This window comes from Stigmatopora argus, chromosome 7 (genome assembly GCF_051989625.1).
Source record: "Stigmatopora argus isolate UIUO_Sarg chromosome 7, RoL_Sarg_1.0, whole genome shotgun sequence".
NCBI classification, from domain to species: Eukaryota; Metazoa; Chordata; class Actinopteri; order Syngnathiformes; family Syngnathidae; genus Stigmatopora; species Stigmatopora argus.
The window spans coordinates 4068752-4092738 of NC_135393.1; the positions used below are offsets into that span (position 1 = coordinate 4068752).

At 39.9% G+C, this 23987-nt stretch overlaps 1 protein-coding gene across 1 annotated transcript in view; it reads right to left on the minus strand.

Moving 5' to 3' along the window:
* Positions 1 to 4358: 4358 nt before the first annotated feature.
* The window catches only part of xylt1 (xylosyltransferase I), a 90990-nt gene continuing 71361 nt past the window's right edge, over positions 4359 to 23987 (minus strand). The window contains exons 8-11 of the mRNA XM_077605106.1: positions 23408 to 23673; positions 17694 to 17892; positions 10217 to 10550; positions 4359 to 6876 (exon numbers count right to left, since the gene is read on the minus strand). Coding sequence (XP_077461232.1) covers positions 6554 to 6876; positions 10217 to 10550; positions 17694 to 17892; positions 23408 to 23673 — 1122 coding nt within the window. The 3' untranslated portion in view covers positions 4359 to 6553. The remainder of the gene's footprint in view (positions 6877 to 10216; positions 10551 to 17693; positions 17893 to 23407; positions 23674 to 23987) is intronic.

Here is a 23987-nt window from a genome sequence, read left to right on the forward strand (position 1 = left end):
GTCGTGAGTTATTGAAATATTTAGCAACCACTCAAGCTCAAATGGGTCTCCTACAGGACATTTCATTAGGTACATCTGATTCATATCACAGGGGGTGATTTGAATATTTAGGACATTTTATGTAACCCAATAAGGTAACCAAAACATAAGATATGTACTTGACAGAAGGATGCTGTGCACATGCAACTTCCAACTACAATAATAATGAAAAAAAGAGTGAAAGAATTGTTTCTGCTATAACAGTATAACTCTAAATAAATGAATAAAGAAACTAAAACTACGAACAGATTTTGGTCCAAAGTTAGGTAGAGGCACACATTTTATTTCTTTTTCCAGACAAATTCTATTCTGTTCTGTTCTGTTAGGTTTGGTTCTGTTCTAGTCTGTTCCAGTGTGTTCTAGTCTAGTCTAGGCACAGCTCGATTCCCCCTGCTGGTGGTATGTGAGTGCGAAGGGGCATCTGTCTCTGTGTATTACGGCTGACTGGAGACCAGTCTAGGGTGTGGTCTGCTTTTTGTCCAAAGTCAACTGGGATAGGCTCCAGCGACCCCTGCAAACTGGATCCTTGGTAAGGAAGATGAATGAATGAAAAGGATGATTGGACATCTATCATCATCTCAGGAAGGATGACAAATGGTCCCTCTTTTATAGCGGTGTGCATAGCTGCTGGGCATCTTGGGATTGGCAATCAGGGATTGGAAATCAGAGCTGGAAGCATGTTATTTTTTAGTGCTACCCAAATACTCAATCTACCCAATCACTGCTCTTTTCTGGCTTTACAATGAAGTAAAACCACTATCATCATCTGCTCAATTCTAATTACAGCACTTGACAACTATTGATTGCAGGTCCTAAAACCCACCAGATTGACAGAAGTGCCACTTTAGTTATCTTTATAAAAGCAAAATGCAGCTCTTGTGTTAGATTTTCAATCTAGTCACTAAAGTGAATTGGCAAATTTTGAATTTTGCAGAAGACAGTGAGTCTGTAATGAAAGATGACATCATTATTCTCTTTGTAAAAACAGTCTCCCTGCTCAGTCATGCCTTGTTTAAATGTTTCCAAAATGAATATTTTATGCTTTTTGTTGCAGAATGAGGCAAAGTGGTCATTCACATCTTGCATCAAATTAGCCTGGTGTTGTTCTAAAAGACAGCAAGAATGCCTATTTTCTGTATTTATTTCGAGCATTTTTTCCATTTTAGCTTTGGCACTTCACAAAAACATATCACTTTAAAAAGTCTTATTTACATGAGCATCCTCTCTACACTGTTTTGTAATGAATTATTCATTGTTGCAATTTTTCATAGGAGTTAGGTTTTGACAGTCAGAACTTTGCTTTGTAGTATGCACTCCATAGTTGATAATAATAATGTATATGTTTGTATGAGGAGCGGCCTTGTGGGTGAATGGTTAGTGCGTGGGTTTCCTCCGGGTACTGCGGTTTCCTCCCACATTCCAAAGACATGCATGGTAGCTGATTGGACACTCTAAATTGCCCCTAGGTATGAGTGTGAATGTGAATGGTTGTTTGTCTCCTTGTGCCCTGCAATTGGCTGGCCACCAATTCAGGGTGTCCCCTGCCTCTGGCCCGAAGTCAACTGGGATAGCCTCCAGCACCCCCGGCACCCCGGGTGAGGATAAAGTGGTTCAGAAAATAAGATGAGATGAGAGAAAATGTATGGCTTACTCCTCTCGTGACCGGACGTTTCGTCGATGGACACTTCGTCGCCGGACAGTTCGCCGATCCGGACATTTCGATGAAATGTCCGGGTACCACTCCTCTACCATGTGTGCAAATGGCCATTACAGTCATCTGCTGTGGTTAACAATCAGGGAGTGTGAGCAGGAATTAAAAGCTGAAAATGATCAACATTAGTTTTGTTTGCAATTCTTAGTGACTTGCACCCAGCATCAGCAGGACATTTTTAGTGGCTCACATCACAGTTGAGCAAACTAATGAATTGAGTAGTGAGAGATATGCTTTTGGAGTGTGCCTTCGTTGGCTCACATGCATGTCAACCTGCATGCAGCCCATAAGATCAATTACTGCATGCCTTTTGGGGAACTTGATGAGATGTGTTGACTCTCTTATAATAATAATAATAATAATAATAATAATAATAATCGGACATAGGCCATGTCGTCATTACCACAACACAAAAGCCTACTTGTCATCACACGCAGAAACTGCGTGTGACGAAATTGATGGTGCTTCTCCATAAGCTACGTTTAATCGGCAAAGACCTAAATAAGTGTAAGTTACGGACTTGTAATTTGTCATTCCGCTGTTGTGGATACAGGTCGCTTACCTCTCGATTACCGCACACTGTCTGCCACTTACCTTCCCTCAAGTCAGCCAGTAGGAGGCAGATCACCAACCAAACATCTATTCACATGCCGCAGAAGGGAAGGGGGGATATGTTAGCGCGAGTTTAGATGTCTGATGGATGTGGGGAAAAAACTGTCCTTAAGCCTATTTGTCCGAGCTTTGTGGGACCTATAGCGTCTGCCAGAGGGCAGCAGCTGGAACAGATTGTGACCAGGGTGGTAAGGGTCCTCTATGATGTTCTTGGCTCTGCTGAGGTAACGCGGGCTGGCAATGTCTTCAAGTGAGGGCAGAGAGCAGCCGACAATCCTCTGGGCAGTGTTAATCACTTTCTGCATGGCCTTTTTGTCTGCCGCCGTGCTTCCAGCGTACCACACTGTGATGCCGTACGCCAGGATGCTTTCTACAGTGGTTCTATAGAAGGTTCTCAGAAGATTGGAGCCCAAGTTGTTCTTCCTAAGTACCCTGAGGAAATGGAGTCGTGCCTGAGCCTTCTTCACCACTGCCGTGGTGTTTGTAGACCATGAGAGCTTGTCTTATGTCCAACCCTCGCCACTGTGAGGGAACTTCTTGGAGACAATTGCTTATGGCCCGATGGAGCGAGTGGTTAGGGCGTCGGCCTCTCAGCTCTGGCGTCCTGGGTTCAAATCTAGGTCAGGTCCAGCTGTGTGGACTTTGCATGTGGGGTTTCCTCTGGGTACTCCAGTTTCCTCCCACATTTCAAAAACATTTAGGGTAGGCTGATTGGACACTGTAAATTGCCCCTAGTTATGGGTGAGTGTATATGGTTGTCCATCTCCTTGTGTCCTGCGATCAGCTGGCCACCGATTCAGGGTGTCCCCCGCCTCTGGCCTGGAGTCAGCTGGGATAGGCTACAGCACCCCCTGCAACCCTAATGAGGTTAAAGCGGTTCAGAAAATGAGATGAAATGAGAATTGCCTATGCAGTGAGGAGAAAAAAGTGTATTGTTGAAACCAAGTTAGATTTTTCTCTCTATACTTAGTAGTCTTAGTACATGGTACAACAACTTTTCATTTGGTGCTTTTTATTGCTTTTACTGTTCAGAGCAGAGGCTCATTCCTGAGCTGTTAGTGTGTGGGTGTTGTGGTGAGCAGCTCAGTGGGGGACATGTTTGTTAGAGAACATTTTGTGGAGAAAAAAAGAAAAAAAAAACTAAGAAAAACTCAAGTCAAGTGGAAGAATCCACCACGTTACAGAACTACACAGAACTGTAAAGCCCATAAGCAGGATGCTACATAAACAAAAAAATCATTAGTGGACCTTTTTGGCTTTAAGAAAAACCTGTGTAGTAGTGTATGAAGTTGAATGATGCTTTGTTTGAAAAGACATGGGTTAAAAGCTCTGCAAGGTGTGTTTACTACAGTTAACTGCAGACTTAGAATGTAATAAAATCTGAATCTGATACCTCTGTTAGTTTTGGAAAAAAAAAATAACATGCCCCCAGTAATCGTTAGGGATGACCCGATTTTTTTCTCTAGGCATTTTTTATTGTTTCCCAAAGCTAGAAAGCTAACATTTGAAATTGTTTCAATTTGGGTCATGTCAATGACAATTTATTTTTCTACACAATTAAATAAATGGCGTGAAGATCTGCTGACACTTTTGATTCCATACTTTTTTTGCCACGGCTTGTACAATAATGCAACATCAACAGTACGATATGAATTGTATTCATAATAAGCTTGTTTTTTGGGTCAAAACCGGGCTGCATTTTTCTAGTCTGAGCTTTGAACGAGACATATTTTCTGTACCAAGCTTCATTTTCTTGACCAACTAAATTTTATTGGCACTTCACCACAAATTTGTCAATTGATTTTTTTTTTTTTTTAAACAGTTGAGAGAAAAGTAAGACAAGCCAGCCAGAGTCAACAGAACAAATCTCCCAAGGGGGAATACAAATAAAAGCAGATAAGCACAGAAGGCTTGATGATATATATATACAACAACAGCGGTGTTGCAGTGCTGGTGTTGATAGTCACCACACCGGGTAAACAAACAAACAAAAAACTGAGGAAAATAATATATATTTAATGGGTCATTGGATGGTCTAAAAATCAGCTAAGGCACACTGTCTCCCCAGAAAAGAAAACCCCAAAAGGACACAAAAATGATGGTAGAATTTGGGAGATATTTGTGCAACAGTTGCTCGACAATACATTCAAGCAAGAACAACAACAATCTGGCATTACATTTTCTCTGAGAGGCAAACAAGCCCCAACACTGGAGCAGATTATATATACTTACTACTTTGATCAAGAAACAGCAACATATCACTCACTCTCTTTGCCAAGTCAAAAACTCCTAATGGATCAATCTTGTTTAACCACATGTATTTACACATACAGCATCTTTTACACAATAGTTCAGTACAAAATACCTATGTACAATTATTTCATTGTAGATCATTTGTGTTACAAAATAGGACTCTTCCAGTGAGTTACACCGATTTGACTTCTCTTTCACCAAAACTTCCATTAATTTTACATACATACTGTAAATGTGGCAATGCATTGAGTGCTGTTCATTGACACGGCATTGTACTGTAACAGAAGCAGACCAATGAAGATTGACAAATTGTCCTTTGGAAAGCCTCCTTTCTAGTGTTGGCGTGCCAGGGAGAGTTTTGTGTTTCATAGCGAGGGTCAGGTGAACCTGATTACTAATATCTCGAACTGAACCTCTGAAAAACACATTACCTGTATTGTCGCTAAACACTGTTGACGGACAGAGGCGATCAGTGTGTTGAAGTAAAACTATAATGTACTTGTCAGCGATTGTATTCATGACAGCGTGACAGTTTTAATGAAAATGCAATTGGAAAGCTTCAGATCTGAATATGCATTGTTGCAATGAAGACACAGTATAAATTTCCTGTGAATCTGTACGTATATCATTGTCACAGCAAGAAAAGCACAAACACTCACAAGCCTTTGGAAAATCATGGGAAGCAGTAGACACAACAGGTTCTCCTCACAACAAATCGGTAAAGTCACTATGTAGCTCACCTTTGAGCCTTCAAGATAAGAGTTGCCTTCTCTTGGCAACTCAATACAAGAAGATCCATTCTGACACTTACTGACATATCGGTGAGGGCCGTGATAAAGGTGTAAGTATATGTTTAAATTGTTGGCCTTTGTAAATAAAGGCAGCTTTAATTAACAAAAAAAGAAAGAAAAAATAGAATTACTTAACCATGCTACCACGGCAGCGTCGCAATTATTTAGTCATTGACTAAAAATATCAGTATTAAAATAAACTTAACATAAATAGTGACTTGTGGACCCTCATTCACACAATTTTGAGACTTGAAAATTTCTGTACAACATAGTGTCGCTGAAATGATCTGGAAAAAGATATATTTTAAGGTCAGCTTGGATTTTATTGTGATTCAAGTTCGAGGCAGGCTGGCAAGTAAAACGAGTTAGACAAAAATTATTTGTCCAATTACGAAAACATCTGCCATTCACTGATGAAAAATCCTAAAATGCTATCACATAATTAATGAATTCTAGACCCCAAGTTGTATAAGATTTTTTTTAAATGTAGATTGAGCTGAGAAGGCCTTTGTCCTTTTTCTGCTTTTTTGTGACTGTAGAAGATGGTTTGGCTGGCCACTGCAGTCTCTGATCAGGCACTCAACTGAAACAAGTTGTGTTGTATTTATTCGAATGATTACATTTTACAGTAATTGGATTCTTCAACTCCCTTAAAGGCAGTAAATATTGATTCCTCTTGGAGTCCTATCAAAATAAACCTTTCGCTACCTTCGATGCACGTCCGTTTATAAACTTTGGGAGGCACATGTAAATTAATTTGATACCGTGTGTTCTTCTGAAGTTGCACAGGTAAGGCCTTTTTTGAAGCAGAAAATCACACTAGCCGGTGTGCCCTATGTTTTAAGATCTTAATTCAGAATTCATCGAGCAACAAAATAAATGCTTGACATTGCAGGATTCGATCAAAGTAAATTAAAACTCACATTAGAAGTCAAATAAATATATTGCAAAACTGAAACAGCAAAGGAAGCATGGTTCCCTAAAAGCAGGGTGAATTTCATTAACATTGATTCCATTGTTCCCTTTGTCTCCTGAGACAGAAGGAGAACATTACTTCTGTCCAGCAACTGCAACCAAGCTAATAAATAAATTAAAAACAAATCAACAATGAATCTTGTGGCCTCCTGTCCAGCTGGAGGCCTCGCTGCTACCTGATGCGCCCATCAGCATGCGGCGATCTCAGTTGGGATTTTGGGTCGGGGCTCAGTGAGCTCCAAGGGTTCTTAGGGCAGGCTTGCATGATGGGGCACGCGGTTGGGCCCACGGCGCAGATGTCTGCTGCCTCCCACAGATTGCTAACTAAACTGTCGACCCAGTGCTCCAGCTCAGGGCCAGTCAGGGCGGCGTTCCTCTTGGCCTGTTCTACATAGCCCAGACTGATGGGGATGTTGAGGACTGGGTTGAGGCCGTGGAAACTCTGCTCCATGTAGCTATTCTTGGATGGGCCATTGTGCAACTTCAGGGTGTCCTCTGGAGAAACACAAGACAGATGTTGAGCTAGTGTCAAGTGATTTGGCTTTTACTGCAGGAGAAAAGGCATTTACATACGCAAGTGTTGAATGTGTTTAGCTTTACATTATGTAAAATTGCTCTCAATCAGCTTATATTTTTGTTTGTCTGTCGGACTTAATTTTATTTATGCTTTCTCCATCAAATGAATGGCGCTTAGTTATTGTTTAAATACGTTCTTCAAAACTCTGCTACATAATTTCTCCTTAGATCAGCTTTTTCACCCTTAGCTGCACATTCCTCACTGGTTCTCTAAATGTGGTGCTAGCCATCCCTTTTAAGCTCGGGAATGGAACACAAGCACTTTAACACCCGCATGTGAGCAGACATCAATTTCATGTGCTGGTGACAAACACGCACAACAAAACAGTCAAACATGGAGGTACTGCATATAATGAGATGCCCACTGCCATTACAAAAGTAGAGTTTACTCCATTACCATGCGTTAGGGACCTGATGTAGTTGTGTGTGCATGGACATTAACGTGGATGGCTCCCCTGAGACTCCTGACAACACGGGTCCCTAAATCACTTGCCGGTGTTTGCCATACTGTTTGTGTGCATGCTTCTGCAAGTGCTTGAAGAGGGTCACGTTGTAAACTTTTACGGGCACTGCATGCCAGACATGGCAGTAAATCAGCATGCGGAAAGAGGCTCTCAAAAGCAAGAACCATAAAGCTTCATCAAAATACAGTTCCCAATTGCAAAATGGAAAAGAAAACATGTCTACCATCCTATAACATCATCTCACCTTTTTGATAAAAGAGAATATTTACAGTGGCCACATGTAATGTGCAAAGAGGTGGAGATGGTTTTGCATTAACAAACAGATCTGAATCCTTTTCAGCTTTTTAATACAGAAACACATTGAACTAAACACTCAAGAGCTTTTTAAGACCCAAGCAGTGCTGCTTTTCCCTTTATCCATGCAGGGTGATTGATTTGAAATATCCATCCACACATTTTCAACGCCACTTACACTAGTCACAGTGTCCTAGAGCCTATCCCAGCTATCTTTGGGTGGAAAGTGGACTACACTAATCCCTCATTTTTCATGGATAATGTAGACAGACATGGCCGCGATAATCGAAAAACTGCGAAGTAGGTTCACCCCTATTATTACTACATACCATGTTTAGTACACAAGTACAATTATCAAGAAGTGTATTTATTAAATATCAGAGTTACAGGCATATGAATAGACTGTAATGTATTAATATCTAAATATAATATATAAATAAAAAATGTAAATACTTTAAGTACTGTACTGACAGTGAAAATAGTTCCTTTCCGCATGATTTAAATAATAAAAACAACAGAGCTTTAGTCCAAGTCCTCTTCGGCAGATTCTTGCATTTTAATTTTACAAATATTGCTGTTGTTGTTGTCTTGACAAGGTCAAGACGATTGCCAAATTCAATGGCAGCGACCATATCATCATCAGTCTCCTTCCAAGTGGCCCCATGCAATGTGTTGACGTCCTCTTGTCATGTCAGCTTTACGGCTGTATCTATGGCGTGAATCCATCATAATGCTGGTTCATTTTTTTATTCCTTGGAGTCGGAGGCGGGGTGTCTTAGTCCACGCAAGAATTAGGAAGATGCTAGCTTCGGGCGATGAACAATCACATGTGAGCGGGTGCGGTGGTCAAGCGAAAGCAACGCTTCGTGGAGAGCGCCCTGGGCGGCATTTGGAAGCACGCCAGTCGCTTTAAAATAAAATCTGAAAAGTTTCAGCATTTTTTTCAGTGTGCACTCGCCCCTGCTAGAAGGGTATTTTTAAGCGTTTATTTGCCATGCCGCAGGCCGGTTTTCTTCCGTGCCGGGGCAGTTTATCCTCCATAACCTGCCTGGTCATTGGAGCCTTTTCCCGGGGCCGCTTATCCATCGTGCCTATCCCCGTGCCGGGCCAGTTTATCCTCCATGCCCTGCCTGGAGCCTTTTCCCGAGGATAGCTGCAGTTTTAATAATTTTTTGGAACACTTTGACAGAACACTGACGGTGTATGTGTAGTCCGCCATCTTGTCTTCTCTTCTCGCCTGAAATCTCGGGCGTGATGAGAGTTGGGTCGAGAAAGGAACATTCAAAATGGCGTACGTGGAAACCTCTTTAAACCTTGCAATTTGGTCATAAAAGCGAAGACCTCATGTATAACGCGCAGCCGATTTTTGCTCCAGTTTTTTGGTACAAAATTTTGGGCGTTAAACTCGAATTAATACGGTATTAGAGTACACTCTGACTGATGGTCATTGTGAAATATGGAATGTAATTCTCTTGTATTCTTTTATCCTTTTAGCTTTAGCAACTAGAATAGAATTTTACTGACACCTACTGGTCAAGGCCTGTCATCACTTTGTATATAGCACCTGCCCTTGTGTTGTCCCCGCCTAAAGTTTGTCTCCGCCTACCTTCAATAAAACCCTCCCGGCCCTCTCTAGGAGGTGTATTTGGCAGGGGGAAGCTACAAGATCGACGTATGCTCTGTCTGTCTGCCCCCTCCCCCTTCGGAGGGGGAGAGGGGCGAGACAAAGATAAAGAAGCGAGCGAGCAGCGGCCATCTTGGAAGCGACCTGCCATTCTACCCTCCTGATCGACCGATGGAGTAAAAACTATTCTGTTCTTGATGCCTTCTCTGCTTGAAAATTATTTTGATGTTGGGAATAGCCCTAACAGTCATAAATAGACTATTGGTGTCATTAAAGATGAATAATTTATGGCTAGTTACACATTTTAAACTCAAACTTTTTTGCGCAAAGATCTACTTTTTAAGGAGCCAACTTTGCGCGATGTACTCTTTTTTCCGCGCCCCAGACAAAGCTCAGCAGTTATGTATGCTGATGATATACCTGATGCCAGCAGGACCCAAAAATAGTGTAGGCAGGCAGTAATTGTGCTTGGATGCGCGATGGCCCCGTTTCCTAGCCTAAGTCCCATATAACATTTTACCAAAAATCCAATCCTTGGATCAAATTTTACTGTCATGCGATCCACCAGTAGTAGCTTAGTGATCTACTGATAGATCGCGATCTACGTATTGAGCACCCCTGTTCTAAATGAATAGATAGCCATAGCTAACCAATCGAGTATGAAATGCATATATATAAAATTAAACAGGCTTTGACACCTGCATTTAATTAGTTGCTTTGAGCTATTTTGAAGCATTCAAACTGCCATACTATTTCAATGTCATGCTAGCTAAAGCACCTGTCAACTTTTCGTCAGCCAATGATTGGAAGTACATGACAGAGAGCTTAATAGAACTCGGTTTTCTTGTTGGAAACATTGTTTAAAAGTCTCTCTCACCTTGTCGTATAGGCTGGTGCTTATAGTAAGCCAAGGGGGCGATAAGAAAATGCATCTCAGCTACAGGGCTCCAGTGGTGCAGGATGCGGACACTCCAAACTCCAGGACGCAAAGGCTGATTGAGTGGTGGTCGGTAATGGGTGAACTCAGCAGTTGCATCGATGAGAAGGTCGTAGGTGGCTGCGATGACGTTGGTTGGGTCAATCCACACGACTGTTACTGTAACATTCGGCCCTTTTGCCCACTTCTGCATGCCCACAGTCTCATCCATTGTACCCATCAAACCACCAACATTTCTGAAAATTCGTTCTTTGGCGTCCCACTCTGTACCGATCTGACAAAAAATGGGAAGAGATGAGAGAACTGTAAGAGATGGAAGTCTGAAATCCATCCAAAGAACAGAAAGCTGTAACAGACTGCATCACCCTTTCACCATACTATTAAGATAAGAAACACCCGGGCTGAATTATCATGGGAAATAATCTTCAGCATGCATTTTTCATCAAACAGCCAGAGCCTGCACACAGCAGTTATACAGATTGTGGTAAACAGATGCTGACAAGTCGATTTTTTTGTCTTGTATTGTCGTGCTTGTCCACAGTTGCAGGTAGGAATGTATATAAATCTAGCTTACTCTTACACCACGTCTTCGGAAAATCAAAATAGAAAACAGTGGCCGAAAAAAAACATTGTACAAAGAAAATACTGTAAATAAAGTAGGGTTCAATATTATATATTAGAGCTGGGCGATTAAACGATAACGATAATTATCGTGAAATAATTTTTGTCAATGATAATATTAAAAACTTTTGATAAAAATTTGATTATTTTAAACTGCAAATACACCACCCCACCACCACAGAGAACGGGGCATGTTAGCGATAGAGGCTAACACGAAGTATGACCGCAAAAGGACAATAACACAGCCAAAATAAGCACTTATGAGATGCAGGACAACACCGAGGCGACCCACTAAAAGATCCAAGTGAATTCTTCCTGCCATTTTCTTTCTTTTTTAAATGCCTCGTAAATGCCTCTTGTTATCTTGGGTTAAAATGGGTTAATAAGTTCATGCAATTTTTATATACATATATTTTTTGTAAATGGCCATATATGAGGTAAATATAGTTTCTTTTTGTGAGGGGGAAAACAGTCTGCTTGCCAATGGTGATGATATCTTCAGTTGATTATTTTATTTATTTCATATTGCACAGTACCACAGTAGAAGGTCAATTTATAAAAATAAAGATACCTGTCAAAATGTCTGCAGGTTTTATTCTTTACTTTTCATAGTGTAAGGAGGGAGTTGTCTTATCTTTATTGGACAAGAGAACAACAAAAATACTTTTTAAAATCATCATATTTCATATTCTCTTTTCTTATAAAGTAAGGTAACATAATTACTTTTATAGTTCAATAAGGAGGATTGTAATGTATTTACTTATTCAGAGAAGTTCAAAGTTTCAAATTTGAAACAAAAGAGATATGATGGTTATTGTGATAATTATTGATATCGACTGATATTTTTTTTTATCGTAATAACAATTTTTGTCATATTGCCCAGCTCTATTATATATATTAACAAAGAGAAAGAAAAGAAAAGAAATATACATTTTTTAGCTTTGCAGTAGGAATATTTCTCATTGATGAGTTATGAAAATATATACCCGATCATTTCAGGGATAACTGACTACATCTATGATATGAGACCGGTACGTGTACTGGATTGCATATGAATATTTCTAAATGTAAAATGAGATGCGGAAAATCACTATTTATAGGGACATTGTTAAAGGTTAGGTATCATAGATAAGTGCAGCACCAACAAACATGAACACACACTGAGATGGTGCTGGCAGAAATTCGAAGTGAATGTTCCCTATAACGTGGTACCTCTACATATGAGCAGCTCTACCTACGAGATGCTCGAGATACGAGGTGAATTTCGAGCTAATAATTAGCTCTAGATACGAGAAAAAATTCGAGATGCGAGAAAGCCAGGTGGCCATGACATTAGAGGTTGTTTATCATTGTATCATGTGTATCTTTTTTGCCGCATCTCTTTCGTGTATAACAGATATCTACTAGCACTGAATGGTTTCTTCACACGAGTTTCTCCTATACATGGACCAGAAAACGCACAACGCGCATGTGCATGCAAAAATAGGGCTTTCTGGGTAATGAAGTATATTCGTGCACACAACACCGATAGCCAATGGCACCCTTTCTCAGAATAAAACTTCATTACCCACAATCAATATGTGGGTAGGCTGAGCTGTTGCATTTCCTGTTTTTCCTTCCTTAGCCTGTTAGCTCCCGCGATCGCTCATTCAAGACTACTTCTCGTTGGCACGTGGTCGTGCGTTATCTTATTGTGATGACATTTGTGTGCATCATTTTCGGAATATTTTGAAGGGAATACAACAGCAAACAGCCCATCGATAGCGAACGTGAGGGTGGAGGCGTGGCAAACAGCTAACCCGGCCAGAAGGTATAAAAATGTAAAACAAAATTAGAATTCAGTTTTGTGTAAAGTTACATTAAACGTATCTTTGAGTGTCTGTATATATTAATCCAAGTTAATTTAAATTTGTTTGTTCGATTACGAGTGCGTCGTCGTGGAAAGTCCCCCCGCCCCCTGCCCTCTCTGTATGACTCTCTCTCCCCTCCGCAAAATCCGTCTAATTTTAGTTATATTAAACACATTTTATTACTATTAAATGTGTTACTTTGTTAATAGATGGCGAATTAGAAGAAATAAAACATTTTTTTCCAATCCAATATCCTGTTTTTGTTGTTTTTTCAGAGGGTTGGAACAAATTAATTTGTTTTTAGTTCATTTCAAAGGGAAACGTTTGTTCGAGTTACGAGAAGATCGACATACGAGCTCAGTCCCGGAAAGAATTAAGCTCGTATGTAGAGGTACCACTGTATAAGGAATCCCCATTTCTACAATAGTGGCTGATTAACACAGCTCACCCTGGTGTACGATCAATGTCTGACTGGAATAGACTTAGCATTCTATCCTTTGAGAGTTGAGAATAGGATAGACAAGATAAATATAGACCACAAAAATGAATACGAGTGAATCATGTGTGTTGTACTCACTTTCGTCTCAATTATAAGACTGACCTCTGGCATTCTGGCACTCTGGCCCTTAGTTCTTCTCTCTTTAAATTGCTAATCAACCCATGTCTGGCACTCTGTAGCTCATTAGTTTATCCAAGGCTGACTCATTGGCACTCTATATCCCCCAATTGATTAGTAGAAAGAGCAAGACATGAAGGCAACGTTGCCTAAGGAAAATCCCTGCAATCTATTAAAGAAGCAGCTAAGTACATTTTGGTCAAGTAAAATTAAATATTTGACCCATACTATGCCACTCTTTAGCATCCATTGAAATTGGTGCACGTCACTGCGGGCCAATACAATTTACTTGTGTAGGGTAGCACTACACCCCCGCCTGTTGGTTGTACTATAAGGAATAGTCACATTTGTGTTGTAATGGATTATTCATTCATTCATTTTCTGAACCACTTATCCTCACAAGGGTTGTGGGTGGTGCTGGAGCCTATATCACCTGACTTCGGGAATGAAAAATGCAAATGTGAAATAGATTAACATACTTATTTGTTTGTTTAGAGATAATGTTTGATGCAGCACTGCCTTGCGTCTTTTTTAGTCTTAGTTTAAATATTTGGCAATTACGCAGCTATGACGTCACACTATATTGATCACAGAGCTACGCTAATCCCTCGTTTTTAAGTAGGATCACACCTTTTATTACTATATACCATACTACATGTTTTCGTGCCTATACAAAAATACAAGTACAAGTGCAATTATCAAGCCCTCAGTCGGTGGCCAGCCGATTGCAGGACAAGAACACAAACATTCAAACAAAAACCAATAAGGATTCTTATTCGGGAAAACACTTGTGGGAGATAAACTTTCTCAAAATAGTTACACTGAATGATTTTTCCCTCTGCCAAACTATGCAACTTGGGTTGCACCGTTGCAGTATCATATGATAGCCTTCTTTTTTCACTTTCAAAGATGTGCGACATGTGCAGGAGCCTACCAGATCCAAGAACCTTTTTCACAGTATAAAAATGGGTCAAACACAGATTACCTTGTGGTCCATTCCAGCTTCAGCCTATAGGTTAAATTGACTTCCACGATCAACCTTTCCCTTGGTGCCTATAACCCAATAAGCTTGGGCTTAGGAACAACATCCATTTGCTCACCAACTCAGAAGCTTAGGACCTTGTTCTGCTTATAGCTATACTTAGAAGATGCCTCTGCTCTGCTAATTCTGATCCAGTAACCTCATGTTAAACATTTTTTCTTTTTCAGTGTAGCATTAGCAGAGCTCTAGATTGCTGTGGGCATTTGTGGTGTTAGTAGTGGGGATAACTATCTGATCCTAGCTGTAAGACTGCTTTTACATACTATGTTATGCAGTATACTCTCCTTCCCAATACAGAAAGTACTAGCTATCATCATGCAAATTATCTACAAACAGATGTTATTGACTCAAAATCCATTATCTCATGGAAACCACAAGGCTCCTATGACAAAATGCAACTTTATTTATCCTCTTTGCAACCCTTCCCACCTCTGCTACTTGTCATTTGCTTGATGCTATCAACAGTATGACAACTCCTTTAATTACTAAAGGACAATTTGATCAAGCAGCAATTTGAATACTGGTCCCTTTTTAAAACCTCAGGACGGACCTGGCCCCGGAACACTTTTGAATCTTTTGGATGTATTCAAACAATTCCCTTGCGGCAGAGGCTACACTAGTGAACCATTCAAACGAGGAGGAATATTTGGATGAGGAGGTTTCCAGAGTTGTTCTAAATTAGGATAGATAATGTAATTTTTAAGTGATTGGTATTGTGATTTTGATTCTAAAACTCATAGGATGACAAAAGTGGGATGAAAATATTCAAAATATTTTAGTGCACAAGGTAAATTGGCCAGCCAAAACTCTTTCACCAGTGCATGGAACTTTTGTGTTAAGACTTTAGAGTGATATTACATGTTTATGCTTGTCTGCAGCTCATCGAGGACAAAAATTAAATTTAGAAACATTCTGCTAAAAACAAAATCTGCAAACACTATTATAATGTGCAGTATGCTTTAACAGCTAGGTGATCTGCATTGTCAAAGACAGGAAAGACTGACAACCAGACAACAAATGACCTTTGGTCTAAAGAAGGTGAATTATTTTGTCATAAGCAAACTTGTTCTCCACTGCGTTTGATTAGAAAATCATCAAAGGTGTTACCTAAAGTTGAGCGAAATAAGCCCAATGTCATGTAAAACTTCAGAGGGATACACATATTGTAACCGCATGGGCTAGTACTCCTGCACAACATCATGGTGTAAAAAGGCATATTTAAATTAAACAGAGTTAAAAGAAAATACTTATCTGTCTAGCTTCATTGTAGTATATTGAGAGGGAATCAGGGAACACGTTGTTAATATTAAGCCGAAGACATGGTTTATCTAGCAAGCTAAGCACAGGCCGAGAGTTTTTTTTTAAAGGCTCTTTGTACCACAGCAATGCCAAGCGGTCTTATTTAAGGTCTTTCTGCTCTCATTTTGTGTGACAGACTGACAAGCAGACTGACTGACAGCCACTGAGCGCACTGTGAGGCTTAGCATTCAGATAAAAGCTACTGCTCACATCACTTTGCTGTCACTCATAGTTTCATACGCTCAACACACAGACGGTGGCTTAGCGAGCAAGAGCTGGATGGCGACTAGGTGTCTAAACTCTCTTTGCAATATTTTCAGAAAGGTCAAAGAATCTGGGAGTGTCCAGGTAGACACAGTGAGGCCTGCAGTTACAAACAGACCAAACCAATCTATTTCCACATTTGATGACATTTCAAATTTGACCCTTGCTGCAAGTTAAGCAACGAACCATAGCAAAATGTCAGTTTACATTATCTCAACCAACTTTGTATATGTTACAAACACACTAGTTGACTTTCATACTAGAGCCGTAGCTTCTGGGTCTTTCACTGAATGAGGCAATCAAGGGAAGCATTCCACTGTGAAGGTGAGAGGACATTCTTTTCATAGTCAACAAATAGCACGATGTGAAACTATCCCAGTGAACTTGAATGCATTCAATAAATGTAGATCTTCCTAGGACATCTCCAATCGAATTTTAAGAATTCTCTTGGGAAGGTCAACATTACACGACACCAAGTTCCTGGTTCCTGTTTCCTTTTATTACTATGTTTTTCAGACTATAAGGTGCACTTAAAATCCTTTATTTTCTGTTCAAAATTGACAGTGCGCTTCAAAATCTAATGTGACTTACGTACGTGTGTTTTATAACCTCAAACTTATTTTCTCGGAGCAAAATACACTACATATTACAGTTATATTCATACAAATGCATAAATACATTTTTGTTATTTGTTTTAGAACTACAAACATATAACAAATAAGAAATACATCAGAAAATAAACAATCACAATTATCACTAATAGTGTAGTGGTGGATTTGTTAATGTGATTGTGAAAGTTTGTCTGTCTCTATGTGGCCTATAAACTGACTAGCAAACAGTTTAGGGCAGGGGTCGGGGACCTATGGATCGTGAGCCAGACATGTCTCTTTTGATGTGTGCATATGGATCTCTGCTGACATGTAAACAAAAATGTGGAACCCGCTGGTGAGAAGACTGAGTCCTGAACGCACCAATAAAGGCCTTGCGTTGGCACATCAAAGTGTCGCTGACACTCACTTAGAGCTGGGCGATAAAACTATAATGATAATTTTCGTGAAATAATTTTTGTCAACGATAATATTAAAAACTTTCGATAAAAAATTGATCCTTTTAAACTGCAAATACACCACCTGACCACCACAAAGAACAGGGGCGCTGTTGTGAGATGAACACTAGTTCCAGACCATTGCTCAGGAGCATAAGACGAGAAACGTGTTTTTAGCATGTTAGCAATAAAGGCTAACACGGAATACTAACTCTAGTGCTGCTTTAGCCATCATTTTTTGTGCGTGGTGCATATACTCATTGATTAGCAACAGCGTAACAATGTTATTAAAATAATTTAGATACTTATTGTACTTTAAAAGTGTTTAAATGACAAAAAAAGCACATACTCATTTTTACGTTTAAATTCTAGGTATAGCTCTGAAGGGATTACATTTAAATAATGAATTTTTTATGGCTCTCTCGGTCAAAAAGGTTTCCAACCCCTGGTTTAAGGAGTAGTCTGCCTTTTGCCCGAGGTCTATAGATAAAGATAAGTAATAAGTGACGTACACTAATGCACTAGTTGCCCTTCAAATCAGGTGCTCCTTATCTATGCACTTAAACTTGTTTGTTTATGGTGCGTTTTCTAATCCAGTGCACCTTATATTCCACAAATACGATTAGTTTACTGGAAACAATTTCCTGATGGTCCTGATTGAAGGCAATATGTAAACTCACCTCTGCTAACAGCAACCTGCTGAATGTGCTTTTTGGAGGCGTGGTTAACTTAAAGATCTTCTTTGGAGCCACCCAGGTCTCCATGGTCTCGAGCTTGCTTGTTGCTAAATTAGTGGCATGATGCCTGACAAGGTAGCCCTGGAACTGGTCAGACTGGAAGTAGAGATGCACGGACACTGGGTGGCCCATAGGGAAGTACCTGAAAGAAAATTGTAAGATGTTATTCTTAAAAAAATAAAATAAAATTATGTGTTCTTTCAATGTGGTCTGCAAGATCAATAACTCTTAGAACTGATTATGTAGATGCCAAAAACTGGGCAGTTAATGAACTTAGTGACTGTGTGATATGACTCAAACTGGTGCTATGACTTTGAGTGAAGAGCACCGATCAAAGGATTACGTCTCCAATGGTAATAGTTTTTTATTTAAAATGACTAATACCATATCAGCATATGTGAGACAAACTAAAGTAATAGATTAAAAAAAAGTTCAAATGTGGAAATGTGGAAATTATGTATTATTGAGATTAGTAGTGGTAATACATTATACATACCGCATCCTTGAAAGGGTTGCAGGGGTTGCTGGAGCCTAACCCAGCTGACTTTGGGCGAAAGGCAGAGTACACCCTAGACTGGTCGCCAGTCAGCCATAGAGCACACAGAGAGACAAACGACCCTACGCACTCACAATCATACCACCACCTGCAGGAATTGAGCCCTCGCATGCCCGCACTGAAGTCAGGCGAGTGAAGCTCGACACCACGAGGCGGCTACATTATAAATACAATATATGCATCTTTTATTTTGGGTCTTATCAGTCTATCTTCAATATTATTCTGTCTGACCAGGAATGAACAATAACAAACATTTTCTGAATGTCAAGTTAATTTTCTGCAATCAAGATAATGTCATCTGTATAAAGCAATATACATTGTTTTAAGTCTCCCACATGGATAGCCACATCCTATTTACCTATTTTACCACATCATTGAAAATACTGAAATAATTAGGTGAGAAAACATTACTATATTTAACACAACTAGCATAACTCCACACTCTAGTGCAGGGGTGTCAAACCGGTCCTCAAAGGGCCGCAGTGGGGGCAGGTTTTCATTCCAACTCAACAAGAGGATACCTTTTGCAAGTGTAATCAGTTAATTAAAGTCAGGTGCTACTTATTTTAGAAGACACCTGATTGGTTAAAATGTCGGCACTGGATCGGTTGGAACAAAGACCAGGACCCACCCTCGGTGGAATCGGTTGGAGACATGTGCTCTAGTGTGTAACGTACTACTATTGCATCTATTTGCACAAAACTTGCTTATTTTATGTCTAAATATTAATGGCATATAACATATTTTTAAACTTACGTGTAAAACATAGTATATGTCCCATGCCCCCTCGTTGTGTAGAGGTTTACTCACCTGACTTTGGTGTAGGCATGCGCAGTCGCGATTCCCGCTGGTGGCGGTATGATTGTGAGCCCGGAGGGCCATTTGTCTCTCTGTGTTCCTGACCACTGGTTGGCGACCAGTCTAAGGTGTACTATTCTGTCTTTCACCCGAAGTCAGCTGGGATAGGCTGCAGCAAATGCCTGCAACACTTACGAGGATATGCAGTACGGAAGATGAATGAAGGAATAGCTATAGCTTGATACCTTGACCTTAGAAATAACATTTCGAAATATGACTGAATGGAGGTCAATCAGCCTTTTCAGTTTAAGAAGTTTGCACCAAAGAAGTAAGATCATGAAGAAGCACTTTTATGATCAGAGAAGTAAAAAACAAAGAAAAAAACTAACTTATGAGAATCACAAGTATGTTTGTGACTTGGGAAAGAAAAAATGTGACAGCTGAGACCACAGAGCATTACAAAATAGTCATTCACATTAGTCACTGAAGTTGGCACACACACACGGACAAATTTGAACTGGGTCATTTAGTCAGCTGAAGCTGAAACAAAGCTGTGCCTTTCTGATTGGTCTCTTCGTTAGTGTACCTTCTGGTAAGCTTGGCCAGCCTTCAGAGCAAAATCAAAATGAAAAAGAACTAGAATTGCAATTTCTGGGGAACAATCTGCAGCTGCTCTCAGTACACGTCCTGACTCAGAGTTCTCATCTTCAATCTCTTCTGCTCCCTTAACTTCATCTTTAGTGACAGACTTTTCCCTGAACAAGTGCCGACCCACAGAAAAACACATCCTCACTGGCCAGTGCTGCTCCTCTGTGCCCAGAGCGTCATTTGTATTCCACAGAAAGAGCAGGAGTCAACCCGTCGCGGTAAATGCTCCCCTGACAGGCAGAACAACAAATATTTGCATCCGCAAGTACAACGGAGCACATGTCTTTGCAACTCCTTCTTTTCAACTATCTTTTCTGTATTCAATTTGTACATTTGTTTTGCATTCTTGCTGCTCTCTTCTGTAGCCCTGCGACTGTTCTTTTCTTCCTATCATCTCTGATCTTTCATTACGCAGTCATTTCCAAAAGAGAGTGACGTATTCACAGAAGGTCCATTCAGGCCTTTATACCACTCAGTCACACAGGGCTGCTTAATCCACCTAATCCCCCACATTGACACGCTCCTACTTTTTTTTTTTACTGATACATTGGCGTGTTAGCACATCTCTGTTCTACATGTGCAGATTCTTCTAAACCCCCCCCACAAATAACTGTTTTATAGGTCAAAGTCATCTGATAATAGAGGTAATGTGTGCAATAGGCCTCCAATATGCAGTTCACTTCACTCTAGGACAGTGGTTCTTAACCTTGTTGGAGCTACCGAACCCCACCTGTTTCATATGCGCATTCACTGAACCCTACTTTAGTGTAAAAAATGTTTTATTTTTCAAATTCAAGATATATAAATTCCTGGCAGCATTGATTGGTCAAGCAATGGCACGCGATGATGCAGCCAGTGATGGTCAAGCGGGGCATGTTATTGTGTATAGATGAGTTGATGTGTCTTGACCTCCTTGGCAGAGGCTCCACCACCGTATTTTGCCATGAATACGAATTAAATAATTCCAAAATTGTGATCAACTGTGATCAATTACCACTCAGTGACAGTGTGATGTTTGATGCGAATCCTTGTCTATCTATGTGTGCCCTACAACTTACTAGTGACCAGTTTAAGGTGCAGCTGGGATAGGCTGCAGAACCCCGCGCTCCTCGACAAGGAAAAAGCAGTGATGAATATGGATGGATGGATATTATGGAGGAAAAAGCCAAAGTTGAATAACATTTGGTGTTGCCACCCTCTTTCCCATGCAATTGGCTGGCTACCAATTCAAGCCTACTGCATGTAGATTACTATGATAGGCTCAAGCACCTCCGTCCTCCTCGTGAATATGTGCTTTAATAAATAAATGAATTAATGGGTAACTTACCCATGTTATTTTGTTAGAGACTGAAATATTTACCAAATAACCATATATCTTAATGTCAGTCTTCCATCATATATAGCATTTCATTGATGCAATTTTAGCAATCATTTTATCTGAGACTAGACCAGATTAGACTAACTAAAAGCACAGCATGGATATTTAAGAAGTTTTAAAGATGGATAAATGTTTCCTGATTGTAGAAAGCCTCACCCATATGACATACAAAATGCTCACAATACAACAGGGGGATAGAGAGAGCAATGCCATAGGACATGCTGTCATACTGAGTCTTGCCCTCAGGGAGCAAACCATTGCAACTGACAGGCTTTTGACTTCACAACAGCAAGTGATGCTTTGCTCAAAGAAAGCAAGAAACAAAAAGCAGGATAAACATTGCTGAGTCAAACGTGCACTGACAGTTTGAATAAATATCAACTGTATATCCGATAACATGTCCCTTTCTATTGCTAAAACAAATGCTTTCTCCCAATTAATTATACGCTACCGTGCTTAGGGAGGACCTCTTTTCCAAATGTGTATGAGATGTCCTGTTGTTGCAGTGCTACGCAGGTGTTGCATCCATTTCAGTTTTGTTTTGACAAAGAGCACTTTTATGTCACGCATATGCATTTCACACCTCTGCTTTGTTTTTTAATTTGTTGTTGTTTAATCACTTTGCATGTGGGTTTCATCACCTCAGCATCATCAAACTGAAGTTTTCCTGTTTTTACACCAGATGTTAGTGAGTGCATGTGCTGATTAAATGCTTGATGAAGGACATGAAGACAAAATGTTTTAATTGCAATTTCCCCTTTCAAGCACATATGGAACAGATATTTTCCACAGAACTTTGCTGACCTACTAAGAATGCTTTCACTGCTTTGACTAAATGATTACATTGAAAATATTTAAGTGATTATATTTAAGTCTGCTTGAAGTTTGAATTTAGATAATGTTCTTAGTGCAATGTGCTACAACATGCTGGGCCTGCCTAATGTCTGAAATCAGTGAAAGTGATTACAGTAACCCGAGTCCTGCAGAGCAGAGAGAATGCAGTAAACACTGTCTAGACTGTGTACTGTTCATTACTTTGGCTTTACTGTATTTGTTGTTGCAATGTGTTCAAGTGGGAGTTGTTTGATGGTTTACACTGACCACTAAAAATTGGTTCCCTGCACTGTATATACGTCTAACAGTTTATAATCTCATTATTAAGTAAATTGTAAGAAGGTTTAATGTGCCAGTTGATATTCACAAAATTGAAGACACCAGCAATATATACAAAAGACTTTCATCCAAAGAGGTATCATTTCGGGCGTGATGGGGGGGAATTCTAATTTAGCCAACTTGATTCATACCGGCCAAAGTGAAAATGCATTTATTCACCTTAATTTGTATTTATTAATTTTTCATTTCACATTAATGAAAATTATGATTGCTAAAGTAAATTTAATATCAAGGATGTAAGCTAAGTAGAAAAGTCCAGTTACAATTAAATAAATATAAATGAAAATGTTTGACAAATAATTTTAGTGCGCTGGAATGAGTAAAATGTACATGGTTTGATTATTAAATGTTCTTTAAAATCATTTGTGAAAACTGTGTTGCAGTTTTGTCACTGGCCCCAAGGATACATTGAATCACATAATACTTCTGTGTGGAAATCAGACTTGGCCTTACATTGATAGGTAGTGTGTATTTGCTTTCGTTGGTTTTGTAGATGTTTGTAGGTTTATAAATGTTTTACGTTGCTTTGTATATCAGGTCTCTCACATGATCTGATTATTTTGTACAATAATCAAAGAAGAGTGTGCAAAAGCACACCACAGGCTGAAGGCTGTGCACATTTTCCCTCAACTGGCTAACCTACAGGCAACACAGACACCAATAAGTCTGTAACTAATAATAACCCCTGATCTACCTCAATCAGAAATTGGGCTTGTATGAATGATGGATAAGTAGGACTTCTGTTAGATTACTCATGTAGAGCAACAACTACTTGAGTGGGTTACTGACAGGGCTTCAGCCTAAAATACATGAACATATAGTAATTCATTCATTCATTTTCTGAACCGCTTCATCCTCACTAGGCTTGCGGGGGTGCTGGAGCCTATCCTAGCTGACTTTAGTGGCCGATCAAAGGGCACGAGAAGAAAGACAACATTCACTCTCACACTCATACCTAGGGGCAATTAAGAGCGTCCAATCAGCCTACCATGCACGTTTTTGGAATGGAAACCGGAGTACCCATAGAAAAGCCATGCAGGCCCGGGGAGAACAAAACAAAACTCTAATATATGCTTGATCATGTGGATGTTTATAAAATCGAACCTGCAACTGTGATCCATTGGGTTCCCTTGGAGCGAGGCAGCAGCATGGGCCAAGCCAAGTCTTGAGAAGGAATGGTAGTAGGTGAGCTTTGTGTCTGACAGACTGGCCACACCATCTGGCTCATCGTATACATTCTCCCAGTACGAGTTTAAGCCGGGCATCCCTGGTGGAAATGGTCCGAACAGGTAGGCGTCCAGATGGTTCACTATCTCTTGATTCACACTGGCTTCAAACTTCCTGGCAAAAAAGGTGGGACGCACTGTTTGCTGTAGAAAGAGAGAGAGAGCAGGAGATAAAGAAACAAAAAGAAGATTAAGAAACGGCTACGTGACAGGATGACAATGGAACAGATGTGATGCGTAGAAAGATAATGTAACAGCAGAGTGGAGGTAAAAAAGAGAATAAGAATTTTAAAAGACAAGGACTGCAAAGCTTACTCATTCTGTTGAGGACTAATCCGTCCATCAATTCTTTGTTGCACTTATTCTCACATGGATCAACAGCCAATCATTTGGTAAATGATCAAATGTTGACACTCACATTCTTATTAAAGGAACTTATAGGAAAAAAAAAACATTTT